The following is a 16,412-nucleotide window of genomic DNA, read 5'->3' as shown; positions in this document are numbered from 1 at the left end:
GTGTGTCCTGGGGGCTGCGGCTTCCTCTGAGTCCGGTGCTGCTGGGGAGTGAAGGGAGGCCTGCGCAGAGTTCCCAGGAATGATGGCTCCAGGAGAGGTTCTGAGGAGACGAGGAGGGCTGGTGTCTCTGAGAGTGCAGAGTAGTTCCGGGTGAACTTCGTGGAAGCCTCTCACTGACCCATGTTCCTGGACTGTGACACATGCGTGTTTGAGCTTCGGAAAAGCTTCTCTCGATAAATAAACGGTTACGAAGTATAAAAAAAGGGAACATCGGTGTGCGAGGTACAGTAACCGGTTGCCTCTTGCACACCCCTCGTGGGGGGCTTGGCCCACAAGCCAGGTGTGTGCCCTGACTGGGAATTGAACTGCTGACATTTTGGTTCTCAGGCTGGTGCTCAGTCTACTGAGCCACACCAGCCAGGGCTTTTTTTTATTTATTTTTAGAGAGAGAGAAACATCAGTGTGTTGTAACCCATCACATGCCCCCTACTGGGGACCTGGCTGGCAACCCAGACATGTGCCCTGACTGGGAATCGAACTGGTGATCCTTTGATTCAAAGGCCAGCACTCAGTTCTCTGAGCCACACCAGCCAGGACTACATTTAAAATTCTTCAAGAACTAGTTGGGCAGAGGTGAAAATCCTTATTTTAAAAAATCTGTAAGGAACTTGTTATTAACAGATCTGTGGGCTTAATGCGATGTGATTAATAACATTAACACTGCGCATTACTTTAACGCCTTTTCACGTTTCCAGCATCTTCCGTCTTCATAGAACAGGGATTTGAGTACTGTGACCTCTGAGTCAGTGCAGGGTGAGCCGTAGACAAATGAGCATCACTGTGTCCCCTACAACCTTGTCGACAGGCACAGGTAGTGGGCCATTCTACACGTGTGCACTGTGTGTGGTGGGTAATAAGCCAGTAATCAATCCACAAGGAAGTACACAGTCAGATGATTGTAAGCACCACCGAGAGAAATAAGCAAATTGAAAGAGGTAGGAAATTTCCTCACGAGCCAGCTCAGAGTGGGGTCCGGGGTTGGCTCGGGGGGGCCCACCAGGGTGAGGATCGGGGCTCTGCCTTTTGGCTGCACAGCCTCGAGCAGATGGCCCTCCCCCCCGCAGCTCTCTGGCCCGCACAGCGAGGACGGCTGCTGCGCCCTTGCTGCGGGCTCGTGGGTGCGCGGTGGTGCTCGGGCACTCAGGACACGTCCCTCACTGTGGCGGACTTCTCTTTTTAAGTGGGTTTTGTTTTGTTTTTGGTACACTAACCTGGAAGATGAAGAATGAAGAATATAATTTTTTCTGGTTTTTAATTATGTAGTTTGATTCTTCAAAAACTAATGGGAAGGATTTGGATTGCTTTTTAAAAAATTCAGTTATCATTTGCCCACACACTGAGGGCTGACTGTGGGGTTTCGAGCAGACGTGGGGCATTTTGTGGCAGAGAACTGTGGCCCACTTGGTGGCTGCATGCGCGGAACCCCGTGTCCAGCGCTCGGCCAGTTCGGTCCTGACACCTGAGGAGATAACCTGTTGTATCACGAGGTTTTTGTCTGAAGGTTTTCCCTCATTTTTGACATACTGTGAAACTCGCTTCTGAAGACAGAGATTCTGTTTGGATTTTTAAAAATAATATACCAAAGAGAGAAATTCCCAGATCGGCAATATTTGGGAATTGTCAGAGTTAAAGCTCTCTACGGGGTAGTAGTCAGCTGGTCAGCAAACTCGTGACATGCATGCACACTTGCCTGCGTGCATTTGACCCATGACGTCTGTGTTGGTATGTAAGACGTAGTCTGCCCCACTTTCGGTTTCCGCTTGGCCCAGGGGGTTTGCCCTGGGGGTGATACTTCTGAACCCTCACCACCCCTCTGCACCTGCAGGTGCTGGACGGCGCTGACGGCCAGTACTCGGGGCTGCAGCTCGGCCCTCCGCAGGAGGAGGAGGAGGAGCCCTCGGGCCTCCTGGCGGACGAGGACGCGGACGCCTTCCCGCACTCCTCAGTTGGTACGCTGGCTCGGCCCGTGCGCGCCTGGTGGGCTCCTGTTTCAAGCGGGCACCTGAGGTCTGCCTTAGCTTCCCAGAAGACATCTCTCGGTCTCTTGATATCTTTGTTTTCTGGGGTGTAAACGAGGAAACTAAGGAATGACCGACCTCTTGATCTAACTCCTCCTTTTTTGTCGTCTGTATAAATGTCTGTATTTGTATTTTCCTGGGAAACTTGTCGCTTAATCACAGATTCTCCGTTTCCAGAAGCCCTTCAGCAAGCGCATGTACTGGAGAGCATGGGCCACCGCAGGCAGCCGTCTGACAGCAGTGTGGATAGATTTGTGTCCCGAGACGAATCTGCTGACCCAGGAGATCAGGAAAACAAGGTGCAGGATTCAGGCCCTGCAGCACTGTGGGCTCCCGAGTGTTTCAGGTCGCTCCGGGCCGTCCGTGCCCAGGCTCTGGCTCTCGGGTGCCGGGCTGTGCCCGCTGGCCCTTCCTGGGCCGGGCTTCTGTCCCGCCTCTGCAGGCCCCGCCATGCCCTGGAAACCACCCCCAGACACACTGTCTGCCCCACCCGATCTCTCAGGTTGTTTGTTTGAGGGTCTGCACGGCTCTGCGGTATTTCTTGGTTTTGGCCCATTGAATTGGTTTGTGTCTTGTGGTAAAATACACGTAACAAGATCTGCCAACTCAGTGGTTTTAAGTGCACCCACATTGTTGTGGCCACCACTGCACCCATCTCCAGAAGTTCCTCATCTCCCCAAACTGGGACTCTGCCCCCATTAATCAGAACTGCCTGCCCCATCCTCTGGCACCCGTCACTCCTTTCTGTCTGTGGGTTTCAGTGCTGGGGCCTCAGGTAAGGAGAATCGTACGGTGTTTGTCTTTATGTGTGACGGGCTTGTTTCACTTGGCATACTGTCCCCAAGGGTCACCCATGTTGCAGCAGGTGTCACGATTTCCTTTCTTTTGAAGGCTGTTGATGTTCCACTGCATGTACACACCACGTTTTGTCTCCCACTCACTGACAGGCGCTTGAGTCACTTCCACTCTTTGGCGAAGAGTCTCCCGTGAGCACGAGTGTGCAGAGGCCCTGATTTCTGCCCCTGGGGTGGGGTGGCTGGGTCACATGGCAGTTCCATGTTTAAGGGATTGACTGGCCTCCGGCGTAGGGCGAGACCTGGTGTGTGGCACTCAGTCCCACACAGGTGTTCTTCCCAGGCCCCGAGCAGCAGCCCGCCCCCCTCCCAGTGCTGGGCCTTCCCCAGCTCTAGTTCGTCTGTCCCATCGTTGGCGGCCAGCGCTGTGCTTCCCCAGCAGCCTCCCTCTCCAGTGGGCTGTGCCTCTACACACAGCTCATCCCTGCCAGAGCCCGTGGGACTGGGCCGGACCTGCCTCTCCCCACGTTCAGCCTGCCCCGCCGTGGTCAGTGAGGGCAGGCGTGAACGTGGGCAGACATAGCATCCTGGTATCCCAGCACGCGGCCCCGTGGCTGCTGGGAACTCTGTTGAATGAGCTGATGGGTGAATGTTCTCTCTGATTATCAGAGAAGCAAGCCTCAGTTTCTCTGTTCTAGCCTTGCCGGATCAAAGGTGACATCGGACAGTCTACCGACGAAGATTCTGCTCCCCTGATCCATTGCGTCCGCCTTCTCTCTGCTTCATTTCTGCTGACTGGGGAGAAAAATGGTGAGTGTGGGAGGGGCCGGTGCCAGGCTGGAGGAGTCACCAGCTTTCAGAGTCAGCCCGGTGGCCGGTCCCGCGCCTGGTTCTTGCCGCCGAGGGAGTCCAGCTCGAGCGTTCGCTTCCCCAGCTGCCGGGAGGAGCGGGGGAGTGATGGGGCAGCGGCTGCCGGGGTTTGGCTCGCCAAACGCTGAACGTGTGCAGCTCTGAAGTCGACGGCGGCTCGGGTGGTTTCGTTGCAGCCCTGGTTCCGGACCGGGACGTGCGGGTCAGCGTGAAGGCGCTGGCACTCAGCTGCCTCGGGGCTGCCGTGGCCCTCCACCCTGAGTCTCTCTTCTGCAAGCTGTACAAAGCCCCTCCCGACACCGAGGAGCAGCCTGGTATGTCGGCGCGGCGCTCGCCCTCCTCTCGGAGAGTCTCTGCGCCCCCGGGCCGCCTCATCCCAGAGCAGCGCCTGGTCTCGGGTCGCAGCTGTGCACCCAGCACGGACACCCTGTGGTGCTGCATGGGCGCCCTGTTCATGCGTGTTTTGTCGGCCAAGGCCACAGGTGGTCCCCTTTGCACACCCTTGGGGACAAGCCTGCTTACAGAGGGAGCTGAGTGGTGGGAAGAGCTGCACTTCTGGGATTCTTCCCCCCCTTCTTCTGTCTTTGGGCCAAGGCCAGACTTGTGCTGTTATGTTTATGTTAGGTAGATGTGGGCTTGTTTGAGAGCTTCTGATCTTTTTTGGAAAAGATCAGCCTGGAATTACAACCTGTTGCGTTGAGTGACACCAGGGATATACTGACTCTAGAGTCTTAAAGCCCCCACGTGCTTCTCCACTGTTGGTTATTCTAGTCAGGTCTTGTCTAGGTTCTGGTCGCCCCTGCCCCCTCTTTCTTCCCTGAGAATGGAGCTCTCCCTTGGGGTTCGAGAGGTGATGGGGGACTTTCCTCAGATCCGGGCAATCTGTCCCACAGAGGAACAGTGCATCTCGGACGTGGTGAACTACATTGGCCATGGAGACCCGCAGGTCCGAGGAGCCACGGCCGTGCTCTGCGGGACGCTCCTCTGCTCCGCCCTCAGCCACTCGCGCTTCCAGGTGGGAGGCTGGCTGGGGTCTGTCCGGACTCAGACAGGTAATGACCGGCTTGGAGAACTGCTCTTTCTGAGTGTCATTGCCAAGGTCAAGTTTGTATGAAGGCATTTGTTCTTGCTCTTCCGGTCAGGGAACGCGTTTTCTCTGGCGGACTGCGTCCCTCTGCTGCAGAGAACTTTGAAGGATGAGTCTTCCGTTACGTGCAAGCTGGCGTGCACAGCTGTGCGGGTGAGCCCCACGGGACGCGTGTCCTCGGGTACCAGGGGCTTGGCCGTTGTTGCGATTACAGTATTAAGTCTTTAGAAAGAAATCATTTCCATAAAGGATTCATAGACCTGAGTTTTGATTCTCAGAATAGTTGTTTGAAATATCCCTTTTTCTAAAGAGTGTATTTGCTAATATCAAGTGTCAAACTTGTTGAGTTTGACCAGTAACTCCATTAAGCCATGAGAGGCTGAGAGCGTGCGGCTCAGGGGACTCGCCGCCTCTGCTCTGGTCGGTGGCGGGGCCCCTGACCTTCACACGGTGGATGTTCAGCCCTTGTGCCCCCTGGGCCATAGATCCCCCTGACCAGTCATCAGCAGGAAAACCTAACCAGTAAAGATTTAAAAAAATACCCACAAAACTTCGTCACTATCCATTTGTAGGATGCCTTCCCTTTTTACAGTTTCACGGCCTGGCCAGAGCTTTGCCCTCGCCCCCAGTGTGTGCTCTCGGTCGAGCACAGGTGTGTGCTGGCAGCAGGTCTGGTGCCGGCCCCAGGCCGGGCTGTGTGTGCCGAGGCTGGTGAGGGCTCGGGGTGCCGGGAACCGTGCCGCCACTTGAGTCCCATCCTTCACCCTGGCGCCGAGGCCGCTTTAGAAGGGGTGGGTGGTGTGGCCTGGTCCCTGTCTTCAGTGCTGATAAAACGCTTGAGAGGTGGGTGTGTCGGGGCAGAGACCAGGACCTCGGCAGAAGTGGGAGGAGGAAATTACATGAAGTGGCAGCAGCACACTTCGAACTTGGGTTTTCTGAGGTAAGGCACGCATGGCCAGTGCGGCCAAGATGAGAGGAACAGGCCTGTGCTGGCGATGCGCGGGGTTGCCAAGGCGGCGGCTCTCCTTTCAGCTCTGCATCACGAGCCTCTGCAGCAGCAGCTACAGTGACCTGGGGCTGCAGCTGATCACCGACGTGCTGAGCCTGCGGAACAGCTCCTACTGGCTGGTGCGGACGGAGCTGCTGGAGACGCTCGCAGAGGTGGACTTCAGGTGCGCGCATCAGCTTCGCACCGGGCACCGAGCGGGGAGAGGTCTGGGCTGCGTGGTGCAGGTGGTGGTGGTCACCCGTGCGGCAGACACCTGACGGCTCCATCGCCGATGTGCTTTCCTAACCCCCTGCTCGTGAGTCTTCCAGGCGGCAGAGGAGTGTGTGGTCCTGGCGGTCTGAGCTGTGGAAGTGCTCTGGGCGCTTCCTTGCTGGGGGTGGGGGGTGCAGGGCTCTGGTGTCTGTGGCCCGTACCAGGTCTGCCTCCTTGAAAGCAGGGTGTGCTCTTGGCCCCGCTGGGACCCGCTGAGAGGGCTGGTCTGCGTTCGGCCCCAGTGCAGAACTGACCTGGGTGTGCTGCAGCTTTCCACCGTCTCGGCGTGGGTTCTGGTCGGAGTCGCTTTCTTTCAGTCCTCCCTTAGTCGGGGTTTTTAAGCAATGTTTATTGAGGCTGGCCATGTGCCAGGGTTATTGCTCTTATCCTCAGAACATCTTTGAGTATTCGGGAGTGTGTCACCTCTACCCCCAGATGGGGCTCTGGACGTGGGGCTGAGCACCTCCTGGGCTGCACCCAGCGGGCTAGGAAGCTGCAGCCTTCTGTTCGCAGCTGCCCTGCCCTCTGCCTACGTGTTTGAGCTGATTTTCGGGGCACTTGGAGCCTTTCCAAGTAATATACACATTTGAATTTATTTGGAAGAAAGGTGGTTTTCTCGGTAGCCCTGATTAGCAGAGTCTGGAGTGATGAGAGGATGTAAAATCTTGCTGGAACACAGTAGTTCTTCCCGTCACTTCAAGTCAGTGCTGCCTCCAGGCGTCCCTGGCCCTGGACCACCCTGCCCCGGGTGGCCTGCCCCAGCGGCTTGTCTGTCTGCGTCCTGCAGGCCAGCGGGGGTGCTTGTGAGGTGATGAACCGTCTCATCGGGAAATGTGTTCTCTCTTTAGGTTGGTGAGCTTTCTGGAAGCAAAAGCAGAACACCTGCACAGAGGGGCGCACCATTACACAGGGGTGAGCCTCTGCTTCGCCCGGCTGCGTCCGCACTGCGGCTGCACTGTCCTGGCTTGGGGTCTTACTGAAAGCACGCTGTGTAGACTGATTTCCGATGAAGCATGCAAGTTGGGATTGTGTGGTGTGAACTCCAGACTGGTGAACTTAACACTTCACCGAGAATTCAGCTACACACAGAGGTGGTGTCTCTTTTTCTTTTTCTCTCCAAAGCTCTTGAAGCTGCAAGAGCGAGTGCTCAATAACGTGGTCATCTACCTGCTTGGGGATGAGGACCCCAGGGTGCGGCACGTCGCTGCCGCTTCGCTGATGAGGTGCGGAGCCCGGCAGCTTTCCTCGTAGCCACTTGCGCTGCTTAAGCGCCAGGCTCTGTGGGACCGGCAGGAGGGAACCGATGGGGGGCGGCAGGGAGGCGCTTCTGGCCACTGCTCACCTGCACGCACTCCGGGGGCCACGTGGGGCCTGCTCGGGGACCGGCCTCCATCCGTGCCGCCTGGAGGTGGGGACAGCTGGGACCGCTGCGCTGCGTGTCCCGCACGCAAGTGGCTGTTCCCAGCTGGGACAGAACACACACAGCTTTGGGGGCCGGTCGTCTCCAGTTAGTGACGGTGTCTTCCTGTGACCAGACGCTCTTCTAGAAGGACGTTTCAACCAGTGCCGTTTTTTACTATGTGGTTGTGATAAGCTCTCATATCAACATCATTTGGATATAAAGTTGTCTTTGACCTAAATAATGAATAATGCTCCAGTCAACATTGTTAACACGTAAATGTTTATGTACGGTTTTTTTGTTCTCCTTTAAAATCACTTTTGGAAGTTGAGTTGCTAAGACAAGCTTTTCAATTTTTTAAAAAAAAATTAAGAACCCTGGCTGCTGTGGCTCAGTGGACTGAGTGCCATGATGCCTGTGAACCCAGGAGTCGCCGGTTCAATCCCCAGTCAGGGCACCAGCCTGGGCCGTGGGCCAGGTCCCTAGTGGTGGGTGTGCAAGAGGCAACCACACAATGATGTTTCTCTTCTCCTTCTGTTTCCCTTCCCCTCTGTCTAAAAATAAATAAGTAGAACTTGTAAAATATTTTAAGAGCTTTTTTGGAGGTGTAATTTACATCCCTTAAAATGTACACATCTCCAGTGACAATTAAGTGGCTTTCAGTGCGTTGATAGACTGTGTCAGCATTACCACAGCTCCGTTCTGGAACCTTCCCATTCCCCACAGAGAGCCCTTGTGCCCATTCACAGGCTCCCTGTCCCCACCCGGCGCCCCGGCAGCCAGGAACCCCCTTTGGTGCCCAGAGCTTCGCCTCCTGTGGACCTTTTCTCTAAGCAGGACCGTGCAGTCGTGGACCTTTGTCCCAGTTCTGTCCCCGAGGGTCTGGGAGGGAAGCCGGGGTGGCAGGGGTGTCGGGAGTCTGCCCCCGCTGTCACTGAGGGGGTGCCGTGCCCTGGCTCGTTCTGTCCCCTGTTCACCAGAGGACAGCGGTTGTCACGTCTGCTCCTCGGTGACTGGTTGCTGGCCCACGAGATAGGCAGACCCTCAGGATTGGTTCTGTCGGGGCTTCGGTGCTCACTGTGGAGTGGCCGTCCTGAAAGGCACCACTACCCGCCTGTGGCTGGGCCTGACCCCGGTCACCACACGGGTCACTTCAGAAAACCTTAATGGTGTGTCACTTGTTTAGGCAGAAGTTGGTTTTCTTTAAGATTTTTATTGATTTTTAGAAAGAGGGGAAGGGAGGGAGGAAGAGCAGGAGAGAAACATGGATGTGAGACAGACGCTGATTGGCTCCCTTTCCATGTGTGCTCTGCCCAGGGACTGAACCTGCACCCTCGTGGTCTGCAGGACGGCGCCCCAGCCAACTGAGCCACACCAGCCAGGGTTTAAGGCGGCTCTTTAACTAGAGTGTTTAATACGTGTAGAGAAAGGTGCTTCATTCTGCAATAGGCAAAAAGAAAGTACGGCACCTGGTTATTTCAGAGTGGGGAGCGGCCCTGGGACTGGAGCCCCGACAGTAACGTGCTGAGGAACGCCGTGCCCGGAAAAGGGGGGTGGCCTCGTGTGGGCAGCGGGCGTCGGAGGCCCACAGGGGAGACCCCGCGCCTCCTCACGTAAATAAACCATACTTTTGTCTTAGGCTTGTCCCAAAGCTGTTTTACAAATGTGACCAAGGACAGGCGGATCCAGTCGTGGCTGTGGCCAGAGACCAAAGCAGCGTCTACCTGAAGCTCCTCATGCACGAGGCGCAGCCGGCGTCCCACTTCTCCGTCAGCACCATCACCAGGTGCGCGGCCACGTCGGGGGAGTGCGCCCGGGCCTGGATACCTGGCTTCGGGGCTTTCGTCCGAGATGGGCTTTCTGGGGAAAACCTTCCGGTGAGGGTGTTGGGCGGGTGGCCTTCCGTGGGTAGGACGTTTCTCTGTCTCAGGACTTAGTGCCCCCCACCTCTGCACACGCGTCCGCCCAGTCCCACAGCGGAGACCGGGCGGCCGAGTTGTTCTGTGTGTTTTCCGTGTGGCTCCGGTGTTCGGGCCCTTCCTAAGAACCTGTCCGTCCCGCCTCTCGCTCTCATTTGTGTTGCCCGGGACGGGTCTGGTTACGCTGCGCCTGTTCATTTCCAGGTGCGTGGGCTCTTCAAGCGCCTCGGGCCGCTGGCCCCGTGGTTCGTGGTTCGCAGCGGCGCCCGCTCGTTGGGAGAAGCTCCCCAGCGCAGCTCCGGGCGGCCGGGCGCCCTGCCCTGGCGCCCAGGCGAGCGGCCTTGCTGTGCGAGTAGCTTGAGCAAAACGCTTTCGTGGGGTTATCATTTTCTTAGAACTTGACTTCACGAAGGAGACTGCAGATGTGAGGAGACTATGCTATTTTAGCTCTCTGTATTTTAAATGCTGTTTTAAAAATAGTTTTATGTGCTTAACTCTTTTTGCTGAGTGGCATTTTTTAAAAAACTTGGGCGACATCGCGGCTGAATGTTCACGTGATGCCTTTGTTCTGAACTTGGCTTGTCAGATTTTGAAGTCGTTACTCCTAAGTCAGATCTCTCCCATGTGCGAGCTGCCGGAATACACATGTGAACTAGTCTCCCCAGAGCGTGTCCTTTTGTTAACCTCAGAACTGGCGCTCTCTCTCTCTGGACAGATTTGGGGTAAATGCTCCTCTAAGACGAGCGGGGTTCCCGCCGGCTGCTTCATGGTCGGGCAGTGGCGAGTGTGGGGGAAACACTTACCCACAATGCCACCAGACACAAGTACAGTATCTCGTTCTCGTCCGTTCTTAACCGCGACTCTGAGGAATCCCCAGTTCCAAGCCCAGGTTGCCTCCCGGCGTCTGGCCGGGTCCCTTAAGAGCACGAGTACACACTGTGCAGCTGTGCCCACAGCCTCGCCCCCCCGCCCCGCTGGTTTGGGCTCCATGTGAGCAGGTGTCCGATGGTCCCCTTGGTCTGTAATGGAGCGCCGCCGTGGGCAGGACACTGGCTGGTCCGAGAGGACACCAGTGCTGGCCTGGTGGGCTCATTCACGGAGTCAGAGAGCTGGAGTCTGTGTGACTGCAAGGAGGGGGACGTGGCCGCAGGCCTCGGGCGGCGTGTGTGTGTGTATGTGTGTGGGGTGGGCCGGCGGTCCTGTGGTCCTGTGGGGAGGGTGTTTTCCGTGGCTGGAGTCGGGAGGAGCTCCGTGACGGACGTCCACGTGGGCGGCTTGGGCGTGCAGAGGGCTGGCGGGGAGGCGCCGGGAGGAGAGCGCCGCCCTGCCCCGCCGTGCGGCTGGTGGGCGGCCTGGGGGCGGGAGGGTGGTCTCGGCCGCTTTTATGGTGCGGTGGCCCCCACCCCTTTGGCCACGGGGACTGGTTTTGTTGAAGACAGTTTCCCACGGACGAGGGCAGGCAGTGGGAGAGCGGAGGCGGGGTGAGGGTCGTAATGCCGGTGGCACCCACCGACTGGGAGCTCGGGGGCCCTTGGGGTACGACCCGTTTTCTTAAAGTGTTTAACTTAAAAGTCAAGACTTCCCTAACTTTCTGTAGCCTGTAATCTTAAACTTTGAGATGCCATTTGAATTTCTGAAACGTCCTCAGCTTTAGTGGTAGATTTTAAGTTTCTGCGTTTTCTTATCAGAATATACAGAGGCTACAACTTGCTACCAAGCATAACCGATGTCACCATGGAGAACAACCTGTCCAGAGTCATTGCCGCCGTGTTGCAGCAGCTCGTCACGGCCACCACACGTGCGCTCACGGTGAGCCCCCTCTGCTGGCCACAGCGAGCTCGTTCTCAGCTGGCGGTGAGGTCAGACGCCCGTATGCAGGGCGCTGGGCAGTTGTGCTCCCGCAGCTGAAGCCCGGTTTGTTCCAGGAGGAGTGCGACGACTTTCTTCTCTTACTGTTAACGTGACACATGTTCATTGTCAAAGAAATCAGCCGACACGGGGACGTGAAAGAAAGTACAAACTGACAGTGTCTGACTCGGTTGGTCAGAAGTTTAAACCATCTCAGTGGCTAATATGTGCTAAGGAGTGAAAACCAAAGACACTGACAGAGTTTCCTTTTTTATATTTTATTTAATTTTAGAGAGCAGAAGGGAGGGAGAAAAAGAGGGAGAGAAACGTCAGTGTGTGGTTGCCTCTCATGCAACCCCCACTTGGGACCTGGCCTGCAACCCAGGCCTGTGCCCTGACTGGGAATCGAACCGGTGGCCCTTTGGTTTGCAGGCCAGTGCTCAGTCCACTGAGCCACACCAGCCAGAGCGGAACAAAGATTTTTGTATAATTATTTTTATTGTTATTTACGATGCTAAAATCGGAAATGAACCATTATATCCAGGAATTGAACAGTGAGTGAGTTCTGACGACAAGCTTAGTACGTGTGGGAGTGAGTGAGTCCGTTATGCACCTGTTAGTACGGTGCTGGGAGAGTTTGTAACAATATCGAGATATACTCTGAATTATAATGTTGAGTAAAAAAAGACATAATGGGAAACTGTATGCTTCTGTGTAGTCAAATCTCAGTTATGAAAAATAACACTTGCACCCTGGCTGGTGTGGCTCAGTGGATTGAGCGCTGGTCTGTGAACTGAACGGTCGCTGGTTCGATTCCCAGTCGGTGCACATGCCAGGGTTTGGGCCTGGTGCCCAGCTGGGGGCGTGCGACCAGGCAACCAATTGATGTGTCTCTCTCATTTTCCCTCCCTTCCCTTCTCTCTAAAAACTAAATAAAATAAAAAATTAGTAATGTTTACATATACATTCCTCACATGCTCAGGAAAATGGCAGCGTTTTCAAAATTCGTTTCAGGATGAGTGATTTTTGTTTTATATTTTTAGATATCCACAGATTTCTAAAATGAACGGGTTTATCTTTCACAATCAGAAAGTGTCGCACGCAGTAGAGTTATTTGCTGAGCGCCCATGGGACCTGCCGCTCCTCCCTGTGATGGGAGGCACACACCCCACAGCGGAGTGCTCGCTGACGGGTGGGCCGTCCCAGGGGGTCCGTGCGCCTGTCCAGCCTGGAGGCTGTTCAGCTCAGCTGGTTGGGCACCGTGCAGGTCACCTCAGTGTTTGCACTGGTTGCTACCTGTTGGGCACTGTGCTAGGCATGGATGCAGAGACGGGGCCGCTGCCCTTGGGGTTGTGGCCGTCTGGGCGGGGGAGGGACCCGGCACACCTGGAAGGCAGGGGTGGGGCAGGGTGCACTGCAGGCCGAGGGGTGGGTGGCACAGGGCCCTGGCGGCTCTGGGCTGGAGGACCCGCCCTGGCCAGGTGTCCCGGGGCCAGACACAGCCTCCGTCATGGTTCCTTTCTGTGATGGGTGGAGGAGGTTGCGTTTAATCCCTGCTGCTTGGTGTTTGGGAATGATTTATTTCTTCCCTCTGTAGTTTGGATGCTGCGAAGCTTTGTGTCTTCTCTCCACGGCTTTTCCAGTTTGCATCTGGAGTTTGGGTTGGCATTGTGGGTAAGTGTTTTTCTCGCCTTGTGGTTGTGTGCAGTTGTGTGATACAAACGCACTCACTGGAATCCCGTTTTTCCTTCTTGTTAAATACCCCAGGGATGCTTGCTTCCACGCGGTTAGCTGTGTGGGGACTGGGGCAGGGGGTGGGGGCTGCGGGGAAATACCGAGCCGGTCAAAAGTCACCGGCATCTTATGCTCCCTCTGCGGCGTGGCGGGCGACTTCCGTGCGAGGATCTGCGCGTGCTGGCCAAGGCTTCTGACCAGCTTGCTTCACTCTGAAATTAAAAGTTTAGAAACATCTGTTGTTTAAAATCAAATGTGACCTACCCCATGAAACTGTGAGGAACCACAGCAGTGAGATTTAGGAGTGGTTTGTATGTAACGTTCAGCAAAAAAAAATGACGTTCAGCAGTGAGTGGCCTCGTGGCGCCTGCGGAATGACTTCGTGTCTTCCTCGGCTCCGGGGAGCAAGTACGCTGTTGTCGTGTGTGCCGACACCGATGACAGCCACACTAGGACGTCATCTGCAGCTGTCGTGTGTGCGTGAGCGTGTGGCCAGGAGCGTGTGCTGACGTGGCCCGCATCCCCCCTTGGAGAGGTGGTTTCCTCTGAACAGACACTTGCTCACTCTGTGCCTGCAGCTTCTGGTCGCAGGTGCAGCACCGGACTCCTGAGTGACTTGCCGTTGAGTAAAATGTGCTAACTCGAAAGTTAGAGAGTGTTTAAGGGTCATCGAAATAAACGTGTAATATTGTTAAATCACATTGGCTGCCTGATATCCCTCAGATGACGTTTATGGAGCTGGGTTTACGGGGATGCTGTACAACAGCTGCATGAGTTTGTGGAAAGTGCACAGTGATGGGCCGCGCTCCTGGTTCAGAGGGAAGGTGAGACAGCTCGCCTCAGCATTGGCCCGCAGCCTGACCACCAGTGTCTGCTTGCAGGGTGCCCCCCCTGGGCGCCTCGGACGAGTGCCGGAAGAGCTGCACGGTCGGCATGGTCACGACGGTCCTCACCCTGCTCTCGTCGGCGTGGTTCCCGCTGGACCTCTCGGCCCACCAGGACGCTCTGATCCTGGCCGGAAACCTGCTGGCAGGTATCAGTGCCTCCTTGAAACAGAGACCCCGCCTTTAGACACCGGGAGGGTGGGGTGGCGAGCACCCGCAGGACGGCGCCAGGCGGCTGGTCCGTGTCCGGCATTCGAACGGGGTTCTTTCCCAGGCTGGCCCTCAGTTAGGTGCGGCCAGCTCACTGCTCCTTCCATCTGAGGGCAGCGTGGGCCTGGACTCCCGGCAGCAGGGGAGCAAGCCTTAGGGGCCGGCAGGGAGGGCCCACCAGGCGCAGGGCAGGGCACCCGCCAAGGCAGGGAGAGCTAGAAACTTGTGTGACATTCGAGAACTGTAAGTCATTTTGATGTCACACGAGGCCCAGGGCACAGATGGAGAACATGGCTGGTGAGGCAGGAGGGGACCGTGGTGAGCGACGGGTGCGGGTGTGGTCCGTCTGCGTCAGCAGGACTTGTCCTGTTTGTCCTGGAGGTCAGGAAGGGAACGGACAGGCGGGTCGGGGTGGGGAAGGAGACGCGTACTGGAGGGAGGGGGGCGTCCGAACAGGAGCGCGGCTGTGTGGTCGTGGGGGCGGAGACCGCTGGAGGGGCACGTGAGAGGAGAACAGCAGGCCTGGGTCGGCAGCCGACCTTGGGCGGTAAAGACGAAGGAGGGGCCCGGGCGACTGCAACTTCCTGGGTGGCTGTGCGGTGGTGGCGGTCCCGGAAGTTGGGACCGCCGTGTTTGGGGAAAGCGTCGGTTTCCTGTTGAGTGTCAGGTCTCAGCCGGCTTTCAGGCGGAGGTGTCCAGTGTGGCTGGGTCTTAAGGACGCGTGTCTCCTAAGCAGCGTCTTCCCCAGGCACCACAGAGGTGGGAGGTAACTCATGTGCCTGTCTCACAGCCAGCGCCCCCAAGTCTCTGAGGAGTTCGTGGGCCACGGAAGAGGAGGCCGGCCCAGCCGCCAGCAAGCAGGAGGAGGTGTGGCCGGCGCTGGGGGACCGCAGCCTGGTGCCCATGGTGGAGCAGCTCTTCTCCCACCTGCTGAAGGTGGTCAACATCTGTGCACACGTGCTGGACGAGGTGGCTCCCGGGCCCGCCGCAAAGGTGACCGCCAGCGCCCCAGCTTCCCCTCGTCTTCCCTCACGTCCTCGGCTTTAGGCGAGCAGAGGCGCTCCTGTCGTAACCCTGACTCGCCCCGAAACGCCACCCTCTAGTCGGTAGCTCTCCTGTGCGTCCTCAGTTCCTGTCGCTGCCTCCGAGAGGGAAAGGTGGGCTCCGTTCCCCGGCTCTCGCCTGAGCCCAGAAGTTCAGGTGTGCGATGCTGGCTGGGTTGCACGCTTGCTGCATCCTGACACGTTGGCGCGTGGTCTTGCTTTTCCGTGAAGTACAGTGAGATTTTACGGAAGAGGGCCAGCATCCGGACAGACAGGAAGCTCTTGGCACCGCGGGCTCAGGGTGGACGAGTGCTCACTGCTGATTGACTGTCCCCTCCTCCCGCACCTTCAGTCTCAGACAGGCTCGTCTCACTTCACGTTCTCCTGTCGCTGCCGCTGCCCAGTGGCCTCTCCCTGTCCGCCCGCTCCCCCAGCAGGCCTGTCTGCTGCTCGACCCCACGTGCCTCCCGCTGCCCTGCCACTGGCCCGCAGCCTAGGCCTGGCCTCTGCCCGTGGCATCTGTCCCCACTCTCTCACCTCACAGGTCTGGTTTCTAGCACCACCTGCTGCAGCAGCAGCGCTTCCTGCCCAGCTCGGTCTTTGAGTCTCGTGGGTGCGTCTCGGGCCCTGTCTCACTGCCCCCGTGTCACTCGGTGCCACCCTCTTGCTCAGGGACGTTCGGATTATCTCTCATTTCCGCCGACCACTTCTGCTCCCGGTGCTTCCCGGGTGTGGTCATCGGTCCACCGTGAGTGCTTTCCAGGCTCTGTCCTGCTTCGTCCTGGGCCAGCGCCGGCCAGTCCAGGTCTCTGTGCACCCGTCGGACAGCAGCGCCCCCTCCTCTCCTGTGCCTGCGACTGAGGGCCTAAATCTCTTTTCTAATTATTACTTTGTTCTGTTACAATTGGCATTCAGAGTTGTAGCAGGTGTGCAGCATAGCAGCGAGACGCGTGCGTAACTAGTCGAGTGGTCCCTGGTGAGTCTGGCGCCTGTGGGATCCCTGGTGGGATCCCCTGTGCTGGGCCTCGCGCCCCCTGGCTGTTCCCAGGGCCCATCCCGTCCCCCTCTCCGCCCAGCTGCCTAGCCTCCCCCTCTGGCAGCCGTCGGCTTGTCTCTGTGTCTGTGAGTCTGGTTTTGTTTGTTCGTTTATTCTGTTTTTTTTCTAATTCTCCACATAAGTGAAACCATAGTACTTGTCCTTTGTCTGACTGACTTCACACAGCGGTCCCTAGCCTTTTTTCACCAGGGACCAGTTTTGTGGCAGACAGTCCCTCTGCAGATCGGG

The 16,412-nt window shown here is 57.0% G+C and overlaps 1 protein-coding gene across 6 annotated transcripts in view; it reads left to right on the top strand.

Moving 5' to 3' along the window:
• The window catches only part of HTT (huntingtin), a 106,970-nt gene that overhangs the window by 40,367 nt on the left and 50,191 nt on the right, over positions 1–16,412 (top strand). For 4 of the 6 annotated variants that reach the window (XM_053672285.1, XM_053672284.1, XM_037126985.2 and 1 more), the window contains 14 exons: positions 1,886–2,009; positions 2,241–2,377; positions 3,571–3,682; positions 3,919–4,056; positions 4,636–4,794; positions 4,885–4,982; positions 5,862–6,001; positions 6,939–7,002; positions 7,213–7,313; positions 9,129–9,275; positions 11,097–11,217; positions 12,854–12,930; positions 13,872–14,023; positions 14,875–15,077. In XM_053672285.1, coding sequence (XP_053528260.1) covers positions 1,886–2,009; positions 2,241–2,377; positions 3,571–3,682; positions 3,919–4,056; positions 4,636–4,794; positions 4,885–4,982; positions 5,862–6,001; positions 6,939–7,002; positions 7,213–7,313; positions 9,129–9,275; positions 11,097–11,217; positions 12,854–12,930; positions 13,872–14,023; positions 14,875–15,077 — 1,773 coding nt within the window. The remainder of the gene's footprint in view (positions 1–1,885; positions 2,010–2,240; positions 2,378–3,570; positions 3,683–3,918; positions 4,057–4,635; positions 4,795–4,884; positions 4,983–5,861; positions 6,002–6,938; positions 7,003–7,212; positions 7,314–9,128; positions 9,276–11,096; positions 11,218–12,853; positions 12,931–13,871; positions 14,024–14,874; positions 15,078–16,412) is intronic. The other 2 variants (XM_053672283.1, XM_053672282.1) reach the window with 1 other exon arrangement.

This window comes from Artibeus jamaicensis, unplaced genomic scaffold (genome assembly GCF_021234435.1).
Source record: "Artibeus jamaicensis isolate MK-2021 breed Jamaican fruit bat unplaced genomic scaffold, CSHL_Jam_final contig_76, whole genome shotgun sequence".
Classification (NCBI taxonomy): domain Eukaryota; kingdom Metazoa; phylum Chordata; class Mammalia; order Chiroptera; family Phyllostomidae; genus Artibeus; species Artibeus jamaicensis.
Note: the sequence above shows the minus strand (reverse complement) of the source record. Positions and strands in the feature narration are given on the sequence as shown.